This window comes from Agelaius phoeniceus, chromosome 15 (assembly GCF_051311805.1).
Source record: "Agelaius phoeniceus isolate bAgePho1 chromosome 15, bAgePho1.hap1, whole genome shotgun sequence".
Lineage (NCBI taxonomy): Eukaryota > Metazoa > Chordata > Aves > Passeriformes > Icteridae > Agelaius > Agelaius phoeniceus.
Window position 1 is genome coordinate 1,483,000 of NC_135279.1, and position 26,071 is coordinate 1,509,070.

Sequence of the window (26,071 nt, forward strand, 5' to 3'; positions counted from 1 at the left end):
TTCCACAACTTGTTTTATCCAGGAATTCCAGCAATGCTGACCTGGCTCCCCATCCACTTGTGCTGTACAAGAGTTCAATGATTCATGGAGGCAGGAGTTTGTTGGTTTGTGTTGAATAAATAGCTACTGGTGACAGAAGAAATGCAAACACTCTGTTTCAAGGGGAGCACAGCATTTTTCAGATGATTTTGGCTTTTTCAGTCTGGTGTTGCACAGAGCCCTGAACACCCAGAAATCCCCATCTATTTACAGTTCATTTTTGTGCTAACTTTTGTCATAGCTGAGTTCAGCACAAGGTCTGTCCCTCTTGCCACTGCTCTCCCTGCCAGGGGACAAAAAGCAGCTGTAAAATCCCACTGCCACAACCTCCCCATTTGCAGAAACTCTTGGTCCTTTTCCTAAAGGAGATGCAGCAGGCAGCATCCACAGTTGTTCCCTTCGGACCAAATGATGCCCAAATTCACACACAACTTCTGCATCCTCCCAGCTCTTTCTGGGCACACCTCTGGAGGAACTGCCCACACCTGCTTCCTACAAACCCTGTCTGAGCACCTCAGGATTGCTTTTGCCCCATCCCTTTCTAAGCACTGACACCACCAAGATATTCAAAATGAAAGTCCTGTACAAACTCCTCTTGCTGGTGGCTGCAGGCTCTGGGCAGCCCTGGGCTGATGCCTTCAGTTTGAGCTTTCATATTTTCCAGACTCTGCACTGCATTGGTACAGAACTCCAAATTTCATAGCAAGTGTCAGCAGGTTCTCCTCACAGCTCAGTCCCACAGAACAATCCTTTTCCAGCCCCAGAACCAAGGACACCGCTGCAGCTTCAGCCCCAAAAGTGCAAACAACAGGGAATGGAGGGGAGCAACCTGGGAGGGTGGGACTGCATCACCTGGAGCTGGAATTGGACAATGAAGCCAGCATGGAAATGGACCCAAACTTATCAAAGTGTGAGAACTCGTGGCCAGGATCCATCTGGGGTGGAGCCACGGCCGGGCTCTGGCACTGCCCAAGGTGCAACCTTTGAAGGCTTTTTAATAAACCTCTATTCCTGTCACCCTGTAGCCTAGGTGGCCTTCTAGGCAGCCTCTGAAGGCAGACTCACCTCAGCACGTGCGTGGAGCCGTTGATGGTGGTGGTGGAGCAGGGCACGGTCTGGCCCAGGATGGAAGGCCTTCGGTAGCGCTCGTCACCACAGCAGAGGATGATGAGGAAGGCACGTCTGAAAGCCTTGTTGAGGAAGGCGTAGAGGAAAGGGTTCAAGCCCGAGTTGATGTAGCCCAGCCACAGGAAGGCCGTCCACAGCTTGCCGGGCACCGTGTAGTTAATGAAAGGATCCACGATGTTGGTGACAAAGAAGGGGGCCCAGCAGAGGCAGAAGCAGCCCATGATGATGCACAGGGTCTTGGCAGCTTTGGTCTCCGTTTTCATGCGGTGGCTGCTGTGCTGGTCAGGGGGGTGCTGCCGTGGCTCCTGAGGGCCCTGATGTGGCTCCTGGGGGTGTTGCTGTGCTTCGTGAAGGCCCCGCCATGGTTCCTGAAGGCTCTGCCATGGCTCCTGGGGGCCCTGCCGTGGTTCCTGAGGGCCCTGATGTGGCTCCTGGGGGTGTTGGCCCTGCTGTGGCTCCTGAGGGCCCTGATGCGTCTCCTGAAGGCTCTGCCGTGGTTCCTGGCGGGGCTCGGCCGGGTTCCCCGCGCGCTGCAGCAGGCGGATCTGCCGCGCGTGCGCCCGCGCCGTCACGTAGATGCGGTGGTAGGCCAGCACCATCAGCAGGAAGGGGATGTAGAAGGCCACCACGGAGCAGGTGATGGCGTAGGGCTTGTTGACCATGAAGATGCAGTAGGTGGAGTTGGAGGCCTTGTTGAACTGCCTTTGCTGGATCTGGGGTGCAGAGGGGAGGGTGAGGCAAGGAAGGAGGGGAGAAGTGGGAATCAGAGAACAGGTTGGGTTGGGTTGGGTTGGGTTGGGTTGGGTTGGGTTGAGAGGTGTCAACTACATGGTCATAATCTCAATGCTATCAATCAATTTAGGAAGCTTTCTCTATGGCCTCAGGTCAAATGTCGTGCTCTCTTGGGAGTCAGAGTCTGTCAACCCAGAAAGTCTAAAATTCTCAGCATCCAGGACCCTAACAGGGAGGGACCTTAAAAATCATCTTGTGTCATTCCCTGTCATGGACAGGGACATCTTCCACTAGACCAGGTTGCTCCAAGCCCCATCCAGCCATCCTTGGACACATCCACAACCTCCTGGGCAACCTCTGCCAGGGCCTCACCACCTTCCATGGAAGGATTTTTTCCTAATATCCCATCCAACCCTGCCCTCTGCAGTGTGCAGCCACTCCCTTGTCCTGGCACTACAAACTCTCGTGTATTCTACCAAGAGAATAATTCTGCTTCTTATTTAAATGAGAGCTGCAAAAGGCGAGGGGACCAAGGACTCCTGAGGTGCTGTCAGGGGCCAGCTGGGCTTGGCCTCTTTTCCAAGGACTCCTCACTGAACTGAGAGTGAATGTGGCTAAAATCCTCTCCCAGGCCACCCCTGTCCTTGTGCCAGTCCTTCCAGGACAGAGCCACCTCAACCCCCCTTAAAGATCCCTCCAGAAATTCAGCAGCCCCTCTGCACTGGCAACAAGAAGTTTCTCCTTCTCTTCCCCTTTCCCTGAAAATTGCTTTTTAGACAACACCCAGCACCCCCCCAGCACATTGGACTGGTGTCCCTGCTTGGCTACTCACCAGATCAATGATGCCAATGCTGTTCCAGCCCTGCATGATGGGGAGGAAGGAGATGAAGGTCGGGATCACCCAGCAGCCCCCCAGCATCAGCGCGATGCGCAGCGGGGTCATCTTGTTCCTGTACACCAGGGGCTGGCAGCAGATGGCATAGTACCTGCAGGGCAAAAATGGGTCAGAAAGCAGGTTCTTCATGCAGAAAGGCCAATTCTTTATTCCCTATTCGTTATTTTTTATTCTTTATTCATTTTTCTGTAGTTTTCACAGACTTTGTGTTCAACCCCAATTAGCTGGGAGTTTTCCTGCTGCTCGGTTCATTGGTTAGAAGGTGGTTTTGTGTGTACATTTAAGATTTTTTCTATTCACAGGTGTTTATATGTTTTCTTTGCGGGTTCTCATGGGACAGATCTTTTGTTATTAAAGGTGCAAACTGGTTTTCTTCAAAAGATGAACTTGTGTTAACTGACTTTCATTTTCAAGAATATTTTGCATGGAACTTAGCTAGCTGCTTAGCTGTACTTAGAAAAGAAACAGACCTAAGCCCTGATTTGATAAAGCTTTTCTCTTAGAAGATTCCTACCTGTATACAACCCAAAACCAGCACAGAAACAGTAAGAAGAGACTTCCAGGCCTTCTAAAAATTAAACTGTCAAGCCCTTTCTCCAGCTGCCTTTCAAACCAGAGGGAAAACAGGGGTCTGTATCCTGCTTCCATGGGGCCCCTCACACAGGAACTTGGGATATTTCCCCAGGTTTTACAGTGGCTAGTAAAGAAAAGGCAGAGTTTTCTGCTTTCCAAGGAGAATGAGGCCCAGGTAAATGCTGTGGGCCGTCTGAGGTGGCAGGGCAAGGGAGAAATTCCATATTCAGTAATATGGAATTTCATATTCCATATCCTCTGCACTGAGGATGTCCCCACCCTCCAAGGAACATCCCTTCCCTCCAGGCAGCCTTAGCTGAATTTCCTGCACTGGGCATTTATTTTGACAAGGCTGCAAAAGCTGTTAGCACAAATTAACAAATTGTCCCAAAGCTGTGAAACTGGCAGTAAAATGAGGTGTGTTCTTCCATTTCCCAGGAATTCACCTCTTTTCCAGCTGGGCTTTAACCTTCCCAAGGACAGGGCAAAGGTGTCTTTGCACCATCAAGGGGATGTGCCCTGAACTCTCCTCCCTCCTCCTGATCCATTCCAAATATCCCAAATACAACAGCTCCCTGCCCCTAAAACAGTTATGACCTAAAAATATCTTCTCAAAGAGATAAAAAAATCAAATTTTCTGTTTGTTTGATTCCTGTGCCAGATGTGCATCCATTACTCCATGCAGGTGGATCTCTCCATCAGGAAGGGGTAGCAAACCTAAAGCTGGAAATCTCTGGCTCTGAAATTATTATTTATTCCTAAGAAGACCAGATCAGCAAATATCCAATTGCAGACTTTCACTGGTCCTGACCAGACAATCAGTCTCAGGTTCCCAATAAAATATTTTTTTGCTCTTTAGATTTTTGGATTTCAGCAGATTCTGTAAAAAAGTTTTATGAGGGCAGCAGAACTGTGAATTAGAGGAATTAAATTAGCAAGGACACATGTGTGTATTAAAGAGCTGCTCTTCGAGCTGTGCATTTATTTCACCAAGATTTGAGTGGGAACCAAGAGCTTTGTCCTAAACAGGCACAAAAATATAAGAATTTCCATTTTTTCCTAAGGCTTTTTTTTTTTAAAGTCATGTGGAGTCAACTGAATTGCTTTATTTTGATAAAATCAGATGATATATTCCACACAGAGGCTTGAAATAATATCAAAGTGTCAAAAGAAAACATTTCTTAAAAGTCTCTTTGAAACAAGATTCAAAATGTCACAGGGGAAAAACGCTGAAACAGGCATTCAGCTCCTGCAATTTGATAATTCCTCTGTTCTCCTCTGGTTTCCTGTGTGCATGAAAAATCAGCCTGTTCCTCTGGAAATCTGCACTTCCAAAAAATAGGATTTGCCAGGAGCTGCTCTTTTAGAGCTGTGGGTGAAATGTTCCTCCGGTGGAGCTCCAGCTCCCCTGGGGCTGATCCCTGCCCAGGAAATGACCTTGGAATTCCAACAGGAATTTTGGGGAGGTTCACTGGGGCAGAGGGAGCTTCAGAGCTGCTCCTCTGACTCTCAACACAAAGGATCTATATTAAAAAATACATTTAAACTATTTCATTGTTTCTTATCTCAAAGTCACCCACTGGAAGTGCTGGACATCAAAGGCATCAAAGGCAAAGCACAAGAGACTCCATTTCTTTGCAGAAAGGGCAAAAGAAGAAATCCAATAAATGAAAGGATAAAACCAGCCAAGCCAGCAGCCAGCCTTTGACAAGTTGGATAAGCAAACAGGAAGAGAAAAGCACTGTACACTGATAATTAACTGCAGCAGGAAAACAATTCTTGCCAGCAGTTTGAGTGATCACATTTCTCTGCTCCTCTCTCTGCTGCAGCTGAAAGAATTACACTGAATTGTTCCTGCTATTAAAGGCCATTAGAGTAAAAATTATGCCTGTAAAAATGACACCTTAAGCTCTCATATTTCTTCCCTCCCAGTGATTCAGCAGCAATTTTCCTCCACTTTCGCGTCAGAAGATTTTATTTTATTTCACTTTGGCTGCTACCAGAATTTCCCCCGTGCTCAGGCAGCCCAGCTGGGCTCCTCCTGTCACTGTTTTGGGTGACAAAGTGCCCTGAGCAGGGTGTGGGTGACAATTGTGTGATGGGGAGGGAGGCAGAGGAGCACAGCACCCACTCCTCAGAGCCCAGCAGGGTTTCCACCCTGGAAATCAGATGTCAGACACCTGTGGGTGCCACCAGAAGGCCTGGAAGTCACAGCTGGTGCAGGAGCTGCTGGTTTGATGGATGTGGTGGCCTGAGCATTTTAACAGCTATTTATTCTCTGGGAGAAAAGTAATTATATCTGTGAGCTTGTCAATAGCCTTAGTCAGAGGTGGAATGAAGACATGCTCTGTTCTCCTGCTCCATTCCAAGCAGAGCTGCTCTCCTGGGCTCCCAAGGAACGTCTGCCACGTGCTGCTGTGGCAGCGTGATGGATGAACATGCAGTGCAACACATACACATGATTAATACCATGTCCAGGCACAATTAAATATTAATTCTCTCTATTATCAGTCAAGCTCCTTGCAAATGTTCACTTCCCTGTTCCCCACAGCAGAGCAGCTGATGTGAAACCTCCTCTCCTCTGCAATGACATTCTCCACTGAAGGGGAAACACAGGAATCCTTTCCCAGAGCTGCAGCTCTTCCAATAAAGCAAAGGTTATTAAAATACTGCTCCTTTTCCTTATCAGACATTTGCCAGAGGAATGAATCAGGTGCTAACATTTCACAGGTGGCTAAAAAGAAGAAATCCATCATTCCTCTGGCCTTATGGCTCTTCTGGCCACTGAAAAAATCACAGAATCACAGGGAAGGTGAGGAATCCTTTGAACTACAGGAAGGGACTTGGGAAGGGACCTTAAAGATCATTTAATTCCAGCCCTGCCATGGCAGGGACACCTCCCACTGTCCCAGGAGATCCAAACCCCATCCAGCCTGGCCTTGGGCACTGCCAGGGATCCAGGGGCAGCCCCAGCTGCTCTGGGCACCCTGTGCCAGGGCCTGCCCACCCTCCCAGCCAGAAATTCCTTCCCAAATTCCATCTATCCCTGCCCTCTGTCAATGGGAACCATTCCCTTGTCCTGGCACTCTTTTTCCATCTTCCCCCAGGCACTGGAAGGTCCCAGCTGGGGTTCCTGCAGCTCTTGGATCTGCCTGCCAGCAGCACAAGGGGCTGTGGGCCATGGCAGGGAATTATTGATGTATCCCAACACCTCCTCCATCCCCTGGCTGTGCCAAAGCTGCCCTGGAGTGCTCAGCTCCTGCCTCAGCCCCACCGAGGCTCTGGCCACAGCACTGCTCCTTCCTGCCTGCTGGGCACGGCAGGAATGGAATTACTGAGCTGCAGGAGATCATTCCCTGCCCCTGGAGGGAAATGAAAGCATCTCCTGGTCTGCAGAGCAGTTTGGAGCTGGGAGCCTGCAGGCACCACCCTGCAAGGAGCTCTTCAGCTCTCCCAGACAGACAAATCCACCCCCAGCCTTATTAACAGCCTGGCTCTGGGGGTGGCCCACACTTCGAAGCATTTGGTGTCATGTGCATATGGAAAATGATGTACAGAGCATATGCTGGATCATCCTGGGGCCAGGATGAGCCACAGAACGCTCACTGAGCACTCACACTGAGTAATATTTCACCCCCCTTAAATCATCTAGGAGAAAAGAAGCCAAAAGATAGGAAAACTGGAAAAAAGAAGCCAAAAGATAGGAAAACTGGAAAAAAGAAGACAAAAGGATGGGAAAACTGGATAAAAGAAGGTAAAAGGATGAGAAAACTGTGGGTGCTACTGGATCTCTCCCAAAGTTAGGGTGCAAGTGTCAGTGGGAAGTCACTGTCCTTGTCCTTGTCCCTCAGGGAATCCAGACTGGGACAGTCTCCAGCTGAGCCCTGACCAAGTGATGAACCTAAGGAGCCACAATTTCAATTTATTTGCGCCTTTGGGAAATTAATCCAACACTGCTGTTGCTGATATTTCAGTGAAAACAGGTTCTGGCCTCTGTATAACCAGATTTTAACATTTTTTGGAAAGAACAGCTCTTTCTATTTTCCTTTTTCCCACTGAGCATATAAGCTTTGGGCTCTCATTGCGCCAAAGAAAATAAAGTTCTGCATCGTTGGTCCAGAAAAAGAAAATGTCCTAAAATGATTATATCTAACAAAATTAAATTCTTATTAGAAAAACAACGGCCTGCTGGTGTTGAGATAATTACACTGAGAAAAATGCTAAAGAGAACAGTTAATTGGAGCTGGATAAATTTAGCAGGGAACACAAACAAATGTATGTTGCCAAATGGAGAGAGAGGGGGCTCCTGATGGTCCCTGTGAGGCTGAGGTGTGTGAGGGTTGCTGGCAGTAAGGGTGGCAAAATAAATGAAATATTTCTGGAGGGTTTGCAAAGATGAACAAAGGGCAGAGCGTCCCTCAGCCTGTGCTGTGGCCATCTGCTCTGGGATTTTCCTCAGTGCTCTCAGAGCTGCGTTCTGCAGTCCCTGCCTGGTGTCCTGCCTGGCAGGGACAGCTCCACAGCTGTGTCACCTCTCTGTGTCACCTGCCCTGGGGACAGCCCCAGCTGTCCCTGCCTGTGCTGCCCCTGTGCTCCCACCTGAGCTGTCAGATCCAGTGAGACAGGCACAGCAATTTACAGCCTGGGATTTGGGGCATTTCATCAGGCTGTAGCCAGTAATTCCTGCCAGCTAGGCAAAGTTTAATCACTCTCCCCACTAACAAGCTCCCTGTGGCCCTGGCCAGGCAGGGGTGTTCTATAGGGCACAGCAGCTTCCTCCCAGCCTGGGCAAACACCCTGTGCTCCCAGCCACAGCCTGGGCATCCTTTGGGCACGGGGCAGTCCCTCGTGCCCCTCTGTGATCCGTGGGCAGGGGACAAGCAGGGAGTGCTGGGCTGGAGCCCCGGGAGCAGGGCAGTGCCCGCCCGTGTCCCCCAGGGCCACGCTCCGTGCCCAGGCACAGGGACAGGGCTGCTGTCACAGGATGTCACCACAGGGCTTGGGAGGCTTCACAGCATCACCTCTCCCATGGGGCTGAGCTAATTTGCTGTCCATTAATGGTAATTAATGTTTGCAAGCAGCACAAGGAGCAGCTGTCACTCTCCGGCTGCATCTGCCGTGCTTTAGGCCTGGCTTAGCAGGGATTTTGGGCTGGGCCTGAGTGTAGGATCAGTTTGGGATCCAAGGACACGCTCAGGGCTGGTTTGTGGTGTGCAGGTGTCTGAAACACCCCAGCAAACAGAGCAGGCACACAGCCCTGGGGGCCCTTCCTGGGCTGGGGCAGGACGCAGGCAGAGGATGCTCCAGCTCCAGATGTGCATCCAAACCCCAGCCCACAGACATTTGGGACCTGTTTGTTTCTCTGTTGTTTTCTCCACCCCCCCAAAGACTTTGAGAAGTAATTGCATTGCAAATTGGACTGCAAATATTGGAGGAGAAAATTGCCTCTCCTGACAGGTTCGCTGTATTTGGAGACTCCATCAGAGCTTCTGGGTCTGTTTATCTGCAGGGCAATTATTTTTTATTGCACTGGCACAAAGGATGGACATGCATGCATAAAACATGCAATAAATAAATATTTCAAGGCTAAATCTCTCTAATGTATTAGAATATCAAAGAGATGATGAAAAAGCTTAAGGCAGTGGCAGCAAACTTTGGATTCAGTGAGCCCTGAGATACCTTTGCTACCTTGGAAAATCCCTTTTCCAACTGAGACTAGCAGAAGCTGTCTGCAGTACTTCTCTCCCTGTGTCTGAGCAGTAAAATCAGTTTATTATGTGGTGATTTCTCCAGATTTTCTCCAATGCCTTTGAGAATTCAAGCCTCAGAGCTTTTTTCCTCCTTTTCCAGAGGCAGCAGTGGAAATAGATACAAGACTTTATCAGATAAAAGTCTTTTCAAGCAACACTTTGTGAATATGCTGAAGGGAATGACTTTCAAACTGAGTCTTTAGGACTAGATTAAACACCCAATTTTCCTCAGAAAACCCTTGAAACTCACACCTGCATGCCCTGAAATAAAACAGAAGGCAGGAAATAGATCACAGAAAAACTACCAACTAGAAGAAGCACACTCCCATAAATTCTGAATGAACACAAGAGCAAACAGCTGAAAAAATTGAATTAAGTCCTGGGAAGGAAGCAGTGCTGCCCCTGCAGCCCAGGGAGGATCGATGCTGGGCTGAGTCATCCTTCCCTCCACAAAAACCTCTCATTCATCCACCTGCTCTGCCCTTTTGGGGTCATCCCCCCCTTTCTCCTCATCTATTCTGGCCCCTTCACACTGCTCTCAATCAGTCCTTGCTGTGGAAAAAAACCAACCCCAAACCAACTACAAAATGTCAGAGAAATTCAGGTTAATGCCAAGGGCTCAGGTGGAGGGGTGTCCCTAAAGCATCAAGCCCAAGGCCAGGCTGTCCCAGGATCCTGGGGACAGGTGGGGACAGGCAGCAGCAGCAGCTCTGGACAGGGGGGGTTCTCCAGGAGGGCAGGAGAAAGGGGGAACCTCCTTTCTGTGCCCCCACCCAGGAGGTTCCTCATCCCCTGCTGCAGAGCTGGGGCTGAAATCCCATTTTCCCTTCTCTCCACAACCCTCTCGATTTAATTAAGAGCCTGGAGAATCAAACTCCAGCACTTCAGAGAGCAAGGTCGTGTCCAGAGCACGGTGCCCAACATCTGCTTTCCTGGTAATTGGCCCAGAGTGGCAATTTGTCCATGGTTTGAAGATAACGAGCTTCCCATTTGTGTTCCAGCCATCTAAACTTGCAGATAAGGACAGGAGCTGTGGCTGTTGGATGTCAGCTTCTCTCTGGATACAAAACTGCCTCTGCTGCTGCCCTGCCTCCCACCCCACAGCACTGCTGCCCATCAATACAGAGGTTAAGCAAATTTTTTTTTGAAGTCTGGCTGCACTCAGACTCTCAAGGTACTGAAATGTCACATATTTAAATATCAGCTGTCACAATAACAAGAATAATTATGGTTATCTTGGCCCTGTTAGCAATACTAAGCAACAGAGTTTTTAAAAGTATTGAAATCTCCACACAGAGCTCAAAAAAAAGCCCAAAACCAACCTCTAAAAATATTATCAGAATAGCCAAAATGTTTTTTACTGAGTGTTTATCTTGTGAAAAACTCTTACAGAAGTTCTGCCATTTACCCAAAAAATCTGCAGACAGCAGTCAAACAGAATTGCTCACCATAAATTATCGAGGCTTTGGGCTTTATTTTCAGGTGGCAAGAAAAGTTTGAAAGAAAGGAAAGTTTTTAGGATCTCCCAGGAGATTTAGGCTGGAGAAGACCCGTGCCCAATCCCCACCTTGTCACCAAGAGCACTGAGTGTCACATCCAGGTGACACCTCCAGGGATGGGGATCCAAACCTCCCTGGGCAGCTCCAAGGCCTGAGCCCCCTTTCCATGGGGAAATTCCTGCTGATGCCCACCCTGAGCCTGCCCTGGTGCAGTTTGAGGTTGGTTCCCCTCATCCTGGGAGCAGAGGAGCCTCTTTGCTGGAACAACCCCTGTGCACGGTGTCCCTCCCTCTGCCCCAGCTCAGCTCCCACCTCTGCACACATTTGAGGTGTTTTTCCTCCAAAGGAGGAGCAGAACCACACCTGGCCAGTGCTGCCAGCAGAGCTGTGCCCAGAACAACCCAGGCCCTCCCCACAAATCTCATCCCATTCCAAATTTCTCTGCCCTCAGCAGGATTCTCTCCCAGATCAGCCCCTGGGAGGGATTTATTGCTCTGCCATTCCCATCTTTGCCCTCTGGCAGCTCAGGATAGCCCAGAGCTCTCAGAGCCTTCCAGCAGTGCCCCTCTGCAGCTCGTACCTGTCCAGGGAGATGCAGCAGAGGTGCAGGATGGATGCTGTGGTCAGCAGCACGTCCAGGGAGGTCCTCACCAGGCAGAACATCTCCCCATAGATCCAGTTGTCCTGAACCAGCTCCATGGCTCCAAAGGGCATCACCAGCACTGACACCAGCAGGTCAGCAAAGGCCAGGGACACGATGAAATAGTTGGTCTTGATTTTCCTGCAAGGCAGATCACAAAATTAGGGTGGGTTCAGTGCAGCCTCCACTCGTGGACAGAGGTTCCAGCTTGAATTCGGGGTTAATCTGCTCCATCTCACTAAAAGCTCCTCTCTAAAAACTAAAATCACACTAAAAACTCCTCACTTTACATGGTCACCCCTGGCTTGCTCCTGGTTTTTAAAGCTGAATATCCACCATTTTCCTGGCCTAAATCTTTCTGCTCACCCAGAGGAGCAAATGGATGCTCACAGGCCTCTGCATGTGGCTCAGCCTCACAGCTTGCACTGGAGACTCTGGGGTGGAGGAAGGGGATTTTATTTTAACTTGTAAATGGCAAAAATCCTTCCAGAAAGCACTGAGAATAATCTAGACTGAAGCTGTAATTTTAACTTGAAGAGTACTTTTTAAATCACAACAATAAAATAGAATTAAATCCATTAAAAATCCCACGCAGCGCATGAATAGAGGCTGTTAAATCTCTCTCTCTGCTCCTAAGGCTAGGCTGACAATTCCCAGGGTTAGCAGCAGCCTTGAGACAGGAATTGTGCCTGTGACCCCCTCAAATCATGGGCAACATTTGCTAAGTTGTGCTGGTGCTGCACAACCACAACCAGACCTTGGTCTGTGTGCTGCTGATGAGCTCATTGGGAAATCTGAGATGGGAAAGGGCCAGAGGCCAACCTGTTTCTGCAGGGAATCGCTGCTTAGATGTGCTTTTCACTGATTTGTCTGGTTTTCTACAGAGAAGGCTAAAAAACAAGGATGGGAATTAAAAAGCACTGCGGGATGAGTTGAGGGCGGGTGTAGCCATGATATTTTCTGAGAAATCCCTTTGCCAGGATTTTTCTCCAGAGAGTTCGAGACAGCCAGACTGTGATTGGCCATTAATTAAAAACAACCAACGTGGACCAATCAAAGATGCACCTGTTGCATTCCACAGCAGCAGATAATCATTGTTTTTCTTTTCGCTGAGGCCTCTCAGCTTCTCAGGAGAAAAAATGCTGGCAAAAGGATTTTTCATAAAATGTGTCTGTGACAGGCAGGGAGGGTCTGCAAGGCAGGGGCACTCCGTGGGGGCAGCTCCTGCCTTCAGCTCATCAGGAGCCCCTGGGTGGGCTCACCTGAGCTGCCTGTCCAGGCACAGGGCCACCAGGACCAGCAGGTTGGCCATGGTTGGCCACCAGGACCAGCAGGTTGCCCATGGTTGGCCACCATGACCAGCAGGTTGGCCACTCTGGTTGGCCACCAGGACCAGCAGGTTGGCCATAGTTGGCCACCAGGACCAGCAGGTTGCCCATGGTTGGCCACCATGACCAGCAGGTTGCCCATGGTTGGCCACCAGGACCAGCAGGTTGGCCATGGTTGGCCACCAGGACCAGCAGGTTGCCCATGGTTGGCCACCATGACCAGCAGGTTGGCCATGGTTGGCCACCAGGACCAGCAGGTTGGCCATGGTTGGCCACCAGGACCAGCAGGTTGCCCATGGTTGGCCACCATGACCAGCAGGTTGCCATCTCAACACCACAGTGTTCGTGCATCTGGGACTTAACCCACTGAAGCTCTGATATTTTCTGAAAAATCCCTTTGCCAGGATTTTTCTCCTGAGAAGCTGAGAGGCCTCAGAGGAAAAGAAAAACAATGATTATCTGCTGCTGTGGAATGCAACAGGTGCATCTGTGATTGGTCTCATGTGGTTGTTTCTAATTAATAGCTAATCACAGTTAGCTGGCTTGGACTCTCTGAGAGTCCAAGCTTTTGTTATCATTCTGATTTTAGCCTTCTGATGAAATATTTTCTTCTATTCTTTTAGTATAGTTTTAATATCATATATATCATAAAATAATAAATCAGCCTTCTGAAACATGGAGTCAGATCCTCATCTCTTCCCTCATCCTGGGACCCCTGTGAACACCACCACAGCCCCCAGCAGATCCCCACTGTTCCTCAGCCTGTTTGATTGCTCCTGAGCAGCTTCTACGGGCAATTCAAACACTCCCAGTGCTACAGAGCCATTGGTCCCCACACCCCCAGCCTCTGGACCAGCCACGTGTCAGGAGAGTTGTTACTGGCTGGAACCTCTGTCAGTCAGCCCAGACTGCTTCATGGAGCCTGGCTGGATTTCTCATTTATCACTGGGTTAATGCTTTAAAAAACCAGCGAGCAGCCTGTGCTGCAGCAGCCAGGAGGGGCCGTGTCCCAGGGGCTCACCTGAGCTGCCTGTCCCGGCACACGGCCACCATGACCAGCAGGTTGCCCAGGATGGCCATGAGGATGACGGCGGAGATGAAGGAGAGCAGCAGGATCTTCTCCGCGATGCCGAAGCCCTCACTGGAACTGGGGGAACCAGAGACAAAGGCTCTGTGAGAAACAGGGCTCACCCCTTAACATTTTTCTAAGTTTAATAAGGGATAAAAGGGACAGTACAGTTGGGCTGCTTGGCAAACTGCCCAGAGCACACCAGTTAGTTAAAACAACTTTCATTATATACTTTTCCATTGCACTGATCAGATGAATATTTATGAAGATTATACATATTCAAATATTGCTCTGAGTTCTTTCACATGTTCTGGGAATTCTTTAGTTTTGTTTCACTCCTGACCCGTCGTGCAATAGTGCAGATTTGAGTTTTGGGAGTTGTGTATATCATTTCCTCACAATGTACATAACACTTCCTCACAATTTATATGTAATTTCCTTACATCTCCATTCTCTTTACACACAAATAAATCATGTTATTTTCCATGCTGAAGCATTTTGGTTTGTTTTTTTTTTTTTTCCCTGTAGTTTTTTTCCATTTTTTTCACAAGGTTTTAGTATTGTAAAATCACAGAATGGTTTGGGTTGGAAGGGACCTTTAAACTCATCTCATTCCACACCTTCTGCTGTCCCAGGGTGCTCCAAGCCCTGTCCAGCCTGGCCTGGGATGGGAATTCCATCCCCACCCTCCCCACCCTCAAAGGGAAGGATTTGTTCTTACCTGTAACCTCAATTTCCCCTTTTTCAGTCTGAACCCATCACTCTTTGTCACTACAGTTCCTGATGTGATGTGACAAGGACTAATGGGTTCAAACTTTCCTCAAGACAAGCATTTTACATCTTCAGTTTTGAAATCTATGTAATGTTTTGCCTTTTTCTCTCTTCACTCTGTGCTACAAAACACAAAACAGTCTGGCTCTCTTTTTTTTTACCTCCTTTTTTTTCTTTTTTTACTTAGTAATTGTTCCAGAGTTAGGAAAAGGAAATAATTTTTTTCCAAGTGCTAATTTTCCCCTACTCTGAGATCAATAATTTCTTTCAGTTAACAAAGAGGAAGAAAAGAAAAAGAAAGAATAACACAAAACCCCCCCACACAATGTCAGCCATATTTTAAATCTGCATTTCTACAAATAATTTGCTGTATCAAAGAAAGTTGTTTTTTTTTTCAGAAGGTAACACCCAGCATACAATAAATTCCTCATAAACCTGATTTTATTACAAAATTTTTATATTTTTCTCTTAAAGTTGTTTCTAATGATATATCCTGAATAAACTGCATCCTAAACCTTCACCTGCTTATGTAACTTTACATTTACAGGTGGGGAAGGGGTTTTTCCTGTTATCAATTGTGGCTGGAGATAAACTGGCATTAAAAGCAACACTTGACACAAATTCAGCAGGGAAATTCCTTCTCAGCCTACAGAGCTGATGCTGGACACCCAGGATTAATGCTGTGAGATTGCTCAGGTAATTGAAAAATGGAACTGTTATTGGGTTTTACCTTGACTGGCCCTGGGGTCACTTTTCATTTACTAAACAACACCCCAGGCTTTTTACACTTTATCTCACTGAGCTCTCCCCATTTGGAGAAAAGCTAAAAGAGATTAGAAACTTCTGGCACCCAGAAATGTTGAGTTTTACTCACCCAGACAAGCTCTGGAAACGCCAGAGGAGCGCAGCCCTGAGCCACATCCCTGCAGACATTGCCTGGGGGGTTTTCACCTCTCAGGGATTTAAATCCACATTTCTCACCCTGCGCTGAGGTGGTGGCATCCTGGTGGCATCCCTGGGCAGAAGCGGTCACCACCAGGCTCCGAGCAGAGCCCAGCAGGGCAGGAACTGCCCCTGGCACACCTGGGAGAGGAACTTTAGCTCTGAAATCGCTTTTGGGAGGGTTTCCCTCGTGCCATTTCCCACTGCTCCCCCGGGGAACATCGAACAGCAAATGCCTCACTGGGGTGCTGGAGGGATTTCACCTGGGCTCTTTCTGCCTTTGGAATAATCCATCACCAGGAATACCTGTTAATTATTCAGTCTGAGTAATTCCAAGTTGTTAATAATGGAAGAAGTGGATATTGCTGTAAATTGAAATCAATGGTTTGCATAACATCTTTTATCAAATCGGAGTGCTCTGGCTCCCAAGCTTGCTTCCCTCTTCAATAAACCAGAGATTGATGGGTTTGCTATTATGAGGAAATGAGATTCAGGCAAAATGATTGCTGGTTAGCAGGAATATAGAAATCACTTAAGGAAAAAGGTGAAATACTGATGGGGAATGAATGCTTAAAACCCACATATGGACATATTTAAAAAGCTCTTCTGCATAGTCATTAATGTGAAAGTAAAAAGAAGGGTAATTACTCTTTCAAGCTCAATTTTCACTTTCCTGTAAACACCCCAACTTTTCTAAATGAGCTCAAGTGCTTTTGCATATTTTCTGCAGCAGTTAAAGAGCACAGATCAGTCATGGGGGCAGAGCAGGCACCTTCCCTGCATCCCATTGCACACAGAGGGGAAACCCCTGAGATTAAAAACTCACAGCAACGGGAGCCTCAGAAAGAGTTCTCTGGATTTAACATTCCCTGGGGCGTGGGGAATAAAGGGTTGGGCTGATCATTTCCAGCCAGGGCTTTTCCCTCTGTAACATTTCATAACCACAAATAAGCTGTCATTGGCCTCTCCTCTTTCCTGCTTCCCCGATTATTCCTAGGCATAAAAAAATCATTAGGATTTAAGCACCTACAAATCGAGATAAGCTGTTTATGAGTAAAGCTGATAATGTGGCTCGGCACAGAAACATGACAATAAGGAAATGATGATTTGATCTCTGCCTTTCCAGCTGTTCCCACGTCCTTTTCTAAAATATTAATCAGAAGTCAGCATTAATCCAGAAGCATTTAATTTCCTTTAATGCCTTTAAATGCTGCATTGCTTCACTTCAGCCCGTGCAGATGGCAGGACAGCTCCCAGCAGATCCCAGTCAATTATGTCCTTCACTTCTGTTTTAGAAACAGGCTGAAATTAATTAAAGTATTGACAAGCCAGGAATAAACAGCACTCCACGTATCAAAATAACTCGGTCATATGATTCGCTTATTTGAGGTTTTGTTTAGAAAAAAAAATCAAATAAATTGTGGTGGTGGGGTGGGAGGGAAGGGATGAGGTTTTCTCCTTTTGTGCTGGTTTGAAACAAAACTCCCGATACCATCACCAACCCTGCCCCGTGAATCTCCCGGAGGCTGAAAGCTGCAGTGCTCCAGAGAATGAATTGTTTTAAGCAGCTGATAACACTGATTAAAACCAATTGTCAGGATGAAGCAGAGAAGACAGGCAGCTTGAATGTTTCAGAAATTGCTGTGTGTGGGCTGGAGCAGTCAATCCGTGCTGGGAGCGCTCCCCAGTTTGGGGACAGGGACCTGCTGGGGCTGCCACACACGGGGGGACCTGGGGAGACACCAGGACCTCCAGCCCTGCTCCCACCTCAGCCTCCGGGACTGAATCTGGAATATCCTGAGCTGTGAGGGACCCACAGGGTCACCCAGCCCAGCTCCTGGCCCTGCACTGCCCCAAAATCCCACCCTGGGCACCGCTGGAGCAGTGTCCCATTCCCTGGGGAGCCTGGGCAGTGCCCAGCACCCTCTGGGGAACAACTTTGCCCTAAAATCCACCCTGGCCCTGCCCTGGCCCAGCCCCAGCCCTCCCCTGGCTCCTGTCCCTGTCCCAGGGCAGAGATTGGAGCTGCAGACCCTGAAACACATTGCAGATGCCAGTCTGGGTCTGGCTGTACATCTCCTTTCAGTGCTTGTGTACATCTCCTAATCAGGTGCTCTGCCTGGAGAAGGGTTCAGGGGTCCTGCTGCTGGATTTTCATAGAATCAGAGAACCACAGAAAGGTTTGGCTTGGAAGGGATCTTAAACAGCATCTACCTTCACTCCCCCAGCCATGGGCAGGGCCACCTTTCACTAGAACTGGGTAAAGAATTTCTTCCTAACACCTAATCTAAATCCTGCTTTTATGTTAGTTTAAAACAGTGCCCCCTTTTCCCATCTCTATCATCCCTATCTCTCTCTATATATATCTCTTTATCTACCTCTCTACCCATCTCTCCATCTCTCTATAATCTCTATCTCTCTTTCTCTCTCTCCCATCCCCTCAGCCTCTCCAGCTGCACAATCCCAGTGCCCTCAGCTGCTCCCCCATGGCCCCTCCAGACCCTTCCCCATCCCCTGTCCCCCTTGGGAGGCTCTCCCAAGCTTTAGGGATGTTTTTCTCACTGTGGTGCCCAGCCTGCCCCCAGGACTGGAGGTGAGGCTCAGGGAGCTCCCAGTGCCAGCCCAGCAACCCCTGAGCTCTCTCCCTGCTCTCTCCCAGCTGGCAGCAGCAGAAATTCTCCTTTTGCTCAGTGGAAATTGGATCTGGGGCCGAGCACTCACCCAGAAGGACCCGGAGATGATTTATCATGGGCTGAGCCAGAGGCAGGAGTTTGCACCTGGGGAATGAGGGAGGAAATAAAGCCAGGCCTGGGGAGCTCTGGGCTCTGCCTGAGGCCTGGCTCTGCTCCTTGGCAGGCAGCAGATCCCCAGTTACATAATTTACACCCACATGTGAGCAGATACCACTGCAGGGCTGATGCATGTGAGCACAGCCCTCAAAACCCATTAGACTGTCACCTAGAATATAAGCTAAAATTAACTTCTGAAATCAGCAGGAGATTAAGATCACAGTATTTACATGGAGCAAAGGCAGCTGCCGCAAATCCTTTGTTTGGCACCCTCTGACAACTTCCAGAGAGCCCTTGTGCCACCCTGGCACATCCACCTGGCCTCTGCAGCACCCTGGATTAGTCTTTTTTTCCTTAAAATATATTTGCAAGTGTGCAGACTTTAATCCAACTGTCCCCTCCAGGTGCAGAACATTCCCCCTGTGTTCTCCCAACACCTCGGGAGGTGCAGCCCAGGGAGGAGCTGGAGCTGCCCAGAGGAGGCACCAGGAGGCTCAGAGGGATGGAGCAGCTCTGCTGGGAGAGCTGGGGCTCTGTGCAGAGCCAGAGTGTTTGAATGGAATTGCCAAACACCCCACAACCCAGTGAAAAAACCCAAATCTCTGGCTTAGGCAGGGATTTGGACACACTACGCAGCCCAGCAGAGATGCTGTAACAATCACTTCTCTTTGTAAATGCTGAATAAAACCAAAGATCAAACACAAGCTTAATCAGAAATGCCTTGATCAGTTCCTGATTAGAATTGCACCTCCAAAGTGAGCCCCCAGCCTCTGCCAAACCAACAGCAGCTTCATGAGGAACAGAGGGGATGAAAGGAGCAGAATAGCAATCCTGACTGTTGGTGCATATTCCATAACCACAATGTGATTATCCCCTCTTTTCTAGGTGGCTTTGCCTCTCTCCTGTCACACACAAGGCTGAATGCTCCACAACAAACAGCACAGAGCTGTGCTCAGGAGAGCTGATGGAGTCAAGCACCTCATTTCCAATATTCCCAATAATCCTCATTCATTTCCAATATTCCCAATATTCCTCATTCATTTTCAATATTCCAAATAATTCTCATTCATTTCCAATATTCCCAACAATTCTCATTCATTTCCAATATTCCCAATATTCCTCATTCGTTTCCAATATTCCCAATAATTCTCATTCATTTCCCTTCCATATTCTCCCAGTGCAGAAGGCAGAGCCCAGGGTGCATTTCTGCACAGGAATATTTGTCATTTGGCCACTGTACAGAATTATTTTACCTCACAGAGGCATCACCATTACACACATGCACAACTCAAGCTTTACCTCAGGAGTTTAAAAACAGGGAGGGACTGGGTGCAGATCCATGACACAGAGTGGGAAAATAAAGGTTTAGGTTCACACTAAACATACTCTGAGTGCCCAGATTTCCCACAGAATTAAGAAATTGAGATTCATTGCCTCCTGCAATGGCCAGCTGCAAATCTGGTGTGCACAGAGCCCATAACTCTTCAGAAGTTGTGCTGCTGCTCCTGGGCTCAAAGCATTTAATGTCCCATCTTTTTATACCTTTTCCTGTAAAAAATTCCCCCAAAATAAGCCCTGCCCTATGCCCAGAGATTTGTTACCACTTGATCAAAACCCCTTCTGGCAGTTCTCAGTCATTCTCATTCTGACCTCTCTTTCTCAAACCTTCCTTTGCCCAAAGCCCAGGACTTGCCACGTGTTCAAATCAGAAACCATGGAGGTCCTGCTCTGCTTTTTCAAACAATATCTGCAGTCAGGAAAATATTGTTAGATGAGAGACATTTAGTCAAGACCCCTGGAAGGGTCCTGGCACGAGGCTGGGTATTAAAATCTCCAGGCTGTGCCCTTTTCCCACTGCCTGTTTACATCCTGGACAGCAAGAGACAAATACAGCTATTGGCTGTCTAACTTCTGATGTTTCCTGGAGAGTTTCCCAGTTTCAAACCTCCAGAGGAGCAAAAAAGTTCCTTGCAGTTACCTCTGCTAATGGAAGACTTGGCACAGACAGGATAAAGCATTGATTTCTAAAATACATTTTATTTGAGACCCTCCCTGACCCCCTGTGTGACTCCAAGCCACACAAAAACAGTTCCCAGCTCGTTTTGAGCTTTACTATAAAAAGCCAAAGTTTGTTAAAGATCATTCCAGTGGTGGCAGCCAGAAACCTCCCAGGCCCTGGTGTCCACCAGCTCATTTTTATGCCCTCACTGGTGTGGAGGCTCCAGACAGGTGTCCTCTCTAAGCAAGGACCTGGAATGCCCTTGACTCAAGAGCAGAACACTCAAATTCCTCGGTTTTTGGTTAAACCTCCTCCTCCATGCCCAGCTAAGTGCATGTTCTGCATGCTCTCCACAAAGCCCTCACCACATTTCTCACTCCAGATAAACAGGAGAGGAGGCCCAGGTGCCCTGAGCATGGGGAGTGCAGGCTCAGCTCAGATGGAGCCGATGCCACCCAGGAGCAGGACCAGCCTGGGAGGCCCTGGGAGTGTTTGTCAATTGTTTGTTAATTGTGTTCAATTGGGGCTGAGCAGGGAAGGTGCTCATCTGCAGGGGTCCCTGACTGCTGGGCACAGCCACTCCTGGCACAGAGGGCAATGCAAACATGGGGACAAGTGGAACTCTGCCAGCCTAGAGCTGGGGGTGAGCCCTGGAAATCAAGGGAGGTGTTGTGGGAAGGCCCCGGCACTGCAGCTGCCCTGGGCATAGGCTGGCAATGAGGCCCAGCCCATTTCAAGCCCTGGAGCCCAGCCTGCCCCAGGATATCCCAGTTTTTAGGATTATTTTCACATCCTTCTGCAGCCTTTTCCAGATCTCCGCTCACTGCCCCTCTGTGCACAGACACTGCTGCTAAAAATGTGATTCAAGACATCAAAAAGTTCATTTTTGTGGGCCAGCTCAGTGCAGGGAATTTCCATGTGCACAGACTGCTCTGATAAAAGCAGATGCAGCCTCACAGAGGAGTGTGGGGACCTGAGCTCCCCGTGGGGCTGGGCACAAACACCAACAGGAGCTGCCCCTCTGCACCCCCAGCTCTATTTCCAGAGGCTGTGTGTCTCCCTTGCACAGCTGCCATCAGAGCACACCATTAATTTGCAGGAGCTGGAGCCAGGCTTAAAAACTCCATTAATTAAGTGTTGGCGGAGGTGTTTGGAAAGATGTTCCCATAAATATAGTGCTTTAAAGTGTTTCCCTAGAAACTGAGAAAAGAGTTGAACAATATGAAAAACACCCAGGCTGTGACTCCCCCATGGAGCAGGGCCTGGGCTGGAGGGAGCGTTTAGGAAAGGGAACTTTTCCCCCAGGGCTCTTTTGGCTACTGGAAATTCCTGGCTGGTAGCACAAAATGTAAAAGTGAATTTTTATCATTCCTTGCTCCCTCCTGCCTTGCCCCGGTGCTGTTGGCAGGTGGGGGATGCTCTGTGGCTGCAGGTTCAGGAATGCCCCAGGCCTTTGTGTGCACTCCTCCCAAAGTGTCCCTGCTGTGCCCAGCCACACCAGCACCGCCAGGCACAGAGAGGATAAACCTGGCAAACCCCACAGCCTCTTTCAGCTGGCTGCTTACAGCATTTCATGGAATCACTGAGGTGGGAAAGCCCTCCCAGAGCACCCAGCTGTGCCCTGTCCCCACCCTGTCCCCAGCCCAGAGCCCCCAGTGCCACCTCCAGGGACGGGGATCCAACCCTCCCTGGGCAGTGCCAGTGCCTGAGCCCCCTTTCCATGGGGAAATTCCTGCAGTGCCCACCCTGAGCCTGCCCTGAGCCCCCTTTCCATGAGGAAATTCCTGCAGTGCCCACCCTGAGCCTGCCCTGAGCCCCCTTTCCATGGGGAAATTCCTGCTGATGTCCACCCTGAGCCTGCCTGGCCCAGTCTGAGGCCGTTCCCTCTGCTCCTGTCCCTGTCCCCTCCTGTCAGGAGCTGTGCAGAGCCACAAGGGCCCCCCTGAGCCTCCTTTTCTCCAGGCTCAGCCCCTGCCCAGCGCCCTCAGCTGCTCCTGGGGCTCCAGCCCCTTCCCCAGCCTGGGGGACCAGGTGGAGAAGACAAGATTTGGCAGAAAATCTTCCCAATCAGTTCATTTAGCTCTGCAGAAATGCAAGAGCAAATCCCTCTCTGGCTGGGCGCTGCTGATCACACAGAAGGATTAGAGTTGATCTTCCCTTGGAAAGGGAAGGAGGAAGAGAGCCCCAGGCTGACTGTGGCCTGTTAAATGACATTTTATAGCCTGCTATTTCTCACCTAAACACAAGTGTGATCAAAGGACTTGAGATAAACAATGATTTAATGACTCCAAGTGTAGGAGCTGGAGAGGTTTTGAAAAGACCTTGTGTACACAGGAATAAACACTTTATTGCAACCTCAGCTGTTTGCTTTCCATGAATCCTCACTGCCAGGGCACTCAGAGCACTCAAACTCTTCCCTCAGCTCCTTCCATCTCCTACACTTTGGGTCATTTTGGTGCCTGTTTGGTTGCAATCACTCAGCCCAGCTCTTGTCCCGCTCAGGAGCGGCTGGCAGTGCCCTGAGCAGGGGGTGAGGGCACCCCCAGCTCCTCTAGGACATCCTGGAGCTCCAGGGATGGGTGTTTGGGTCCCTCTCTCTCCCTCCATGACTCTTGCTCCTGTTTCTCCCAGGTTTGGATGGGGAGAGGAGATTGAGGACCCTCCCTGCCTCCTCCTGCACCAGGAGCCAAACCCATCCCAGCTCCACGGAGAGAAGGAGCCAGCAGAGCAAACTCCAGCATTTGGGGCTCCCCAAACACACAATTCCCTGCCAAGGGTGTGGGTGGAGGTCAGCTGTCAGCACCAGCGCTCCCCATGCCTCTGTACCAGGGGTTTGGGTTAAAAAATGGGATTTTGCCTTTGCTTCCAAACAAACACAAGCAACCCGACCGATGTGATTCCTTGTTCCCTCACCTTCTGCTCATTCCTCAAAGTCAAGATAAGATTAATGAGCTGCACACAGAACTGCTGGAGGGCTCTGCACTTTTCAAGCCACAAAAACACCTTCAGCAGCAAAGTGAGAAAAGCAAAGCTGATAAAGCCAAGTTTGGGAGCAATTAACATCAATCTCGAATTCAGCGGGTTTGGGGGCTCAGCTTAAAAATAAAAAGCAATTACTGCTGTGGCAAACTGAAATAATACCCTGTTTTTGCAAAGTTGACTTAGCAAAGGGAGTCTGCCTTCACCAGCAGCTGGAATTAAAGGGGTTTTGTAAAAGCTGTTTACCAGCATTAAAGGTGCTGCTGATTTTTTTTCACCTGTTTATCCAGACTGTAACAACCTGAGGAAACAAGAAACCTTTCCTGAGTGTGAAGCACTCAGGACAATATCCCAAAATCTGCCTGGAACACAACTGTGAGATAATATTTCCATATTTCCCACGTGTGGGGAAAGCCAGCATCCATAAAGGGGACAGAGGAGTCATGCAACTTGATTAGAGTAAAAAAGGAGAGAGCCCACTGGGGAATCTCAAAATCCCTTTATCCCAAACTCCTGGGGGCCTGTAGCCCTCCTCCTTTCCCCACTGGTTCTGTAATAGGCTTTAAAGTGCTGAGCCTTTATCTGTGACCCTAAAATTCAGGAGTCAAACCTGCCTGGGGCCTGTAACAGCCTTGCCCTTGAGGCATCGAGAGCCATTTCAAAGCCATTAATTAACGCCCCTGGAATTGTTTGTGAAGACACTAACACACATCTTCCCCTATCAGCATTAAGGAGATTTTCCAAGGGAAACTTCAGCCAGCCCCAGGAAAATCAGGTGCCAGCTTTGAGCGAAGTTCAGGTTCTCAGTTAAATGCCATTTCCTAAATTGTTGCAACGGGTAAAGAGGAAAGAAAAGGGAAGAAAGGTGAGGGGGGAAAAAGGTGAGGGGAAAAATAAGGCAGGGCAAAACGTGGAGGGAAAAATAAGGCAGGGCAAAAGGTGGAGGGAAAAGGATGGGGAAAAAGGAGGGGGGGGGGGGAAGGCAGGAAAAAAAACCAGGCTAAAGAAAAAAAGGCAGGGAAAAAGGAAGGAAAAATCAGACAGGAAAAACCATGTGGGGGGAAAACGGCAGAAAAAAAAGTTGGGAAAAAGGGGGTGGAAAAAAAAAGGTGGGTGGGGGTGAAGGGAGGAGAAGGAGCAGAGGGAAAAGGGCAGGAAAAAAATGCAGAAAAATGCAGGGCAAAACTGCCATGCAGAACTGGTGTAGATAAGAGTCACGTGTGCTCCAAAAATACAAGAGAATGAGATTTAGCTCCCATGACATAAGGACGGGCTGTCAGACCACCAGAGGCTCTGCTTCATTCCTGGCACCTGGGAATGCTCTGCAGGGAGATGATGGAGCCTCACCCAAAGTCTGGTGAGGCTTTCATAGTCCCAAACATGGCACAATTGTGATTTACACTGGTAAGAGCCCAAGCCAGGCAGAGCTTGGCCTCTCTGGCTTGCTGTAACCAAATTGAGGTTTTCATTTCAAACCCCTTGACAGGATCTCATTAACCTACTGCCTGTAATAAATGTACCCAATAACAATCTCTGAAACACGTGAAATTACGAAATCCAATAAAATATAAATAGGAAATACTCGTGGGTCATTTATTTTTCTACTCTGGAATTAGAGAAAATGAGGTCTGCCACCTCCCTCGAGCTGTGATGAATGCAAGTTCCAAACTGAACTGTCAAAATTTTCCAGGAATGTCTCTCCAACATCACACTGCAACCTTTTCAAAATTCATAACATTTTCTACTGAAAAGAAATCCTTGACTCGTCTAGGCCACGTTTGACACTCCTCCAAACACCAGGGTGATGTCACGTCCTCAGAGGAGCTCCAGGAAACCCCAAACCAGGCCCTGCTGCATGAGCAGGGAGTTTTATCAGCAGGCAGGGAGGGAATGCTCCCTGCAGCCCTGCAGATGCATTTGAGGGTCCCTGCCCAGCCCAGCTCAGGGGCTGCAGCAGCTGAGTCCCTCCTCCTACCTCACATTCACATCCAGCTCTTCCATCACAGGCAGCAGGCTCAGGTAGCTGGGAGTTCAACGTCCATAGGAGAGACCTCATCCTGCAGGGGAGAGAGGAATACAGGGATTGGCTCCAGGATCTCCCATAAATGCAGATTTCCCCCTTTGGAGGCACTCGCTGGAGGATCCAGGTGCCCCTGGTGTTTGGGCCCCCTTGCAGCCACCAGCTCATGTTCAGCTGCTCTACACCAGCACTTCCAGCTCCTTTTCCATCAGGCAGCTTTGCAGCTCTCCCCCCAGCCTGGCTCTGCCCATCCCAAATCACCTGAACACCTGCAAGACTTCCCCAGCAACTTCCCAACTTCCAAAGGTACAAAAAGGAGCTTGAATAGAGCCAAGCTGAAGAAAGTTTGCAAAGCCCAGGTGGGAAAACACAAGCAAGAAGGCTTGGTAAATTAGTTTCTGTTTTTACACAAACCTAAAACATTGACTTACCACTAAATTAAACCAGGTTTCCTGTGACACTCTATTGTGCAGCCTTATGAATACTTAATAGCAGTGCTGTAATTACAAAGAGCTAAATGCTTTGCAGCTTGAGTTAAAATAAATGTACTTACTTCCAGCACCACTAAGTGATGTAAATATTAATGGGGTTTTTAACTCTATCAAAATTCCATCCTGACTCCAAAGAAATGAATGCACCATCTTAATAATGTGCTTGTGCATTTGCTGCTGCTAATCCAGTGGAAAAAATAGGCTCAGTTTCGGAGCACTTGAGGCTGTTGATTACCCCTTGTGCTGTCTCCAGGGAGCCAGGGAGAAAGGCACCACCACAGCCTGTCAATGCCAGCCCAGATGCAAATAATGCCACCGTGGTTACTTGGCTTCAAAGGAAAATCAGAATAAAAGTGCCTCAGCCTTCCCAGACACTGATGGCAGCTTTGCAATGCAAATGAGCCCCCCACTCTGCAGACCTGGCTGG

At 48.8% G+C, this 26,071-nt stretch overlaps 1 protein-coding gene across 4 annotated transcripts in view; it reads right to left on the reverse strand.

The window, feature by feature from the left end:
* HTR4 (5-hydroxytryptamine receptor 4) overlaps positions 1 to 26,071 on the reverse strand; it is a 69,992-nt gene that overhangs the window by 23,082 nt on the left and 20,839 nt on the right. For all 4 annotated transcript variants that reach the window (XR_013184401.1, XR_013184402.1, XM_077186561.1 and 1 more), the window contains exons 2-6: positions 25,109 to 25,190; positions 13,606 to 13,731; positions 11,197 to 11,397; positions 2,732 to 2,885; positions 1,105 to 1,880 (exon numbers count right to left, since the gene is read on the reverse strand). Coding sequence is in view for 2 of the 4 variants with exons in the window: in XM_077186561.1 (XP_077042676.1) it covers positions 1,105 to 1,880; positions 2,732 to 2,885; positions 11,197 to 11,397; positions 13,606 to 13,731; positions 25,109 to 25,134 (1,283 nt within the window). In the remaining 2 variants the exon portion in view is untranslated. The remainder of the gene's footprint in view (positions 1 to 1,104; positions 1,881 to 2,731; positions 2,886 to 11,196; positions 11,398 to 13,605; positions 13,732 to 25,108; positions 25,191 to 26,071) is intronic.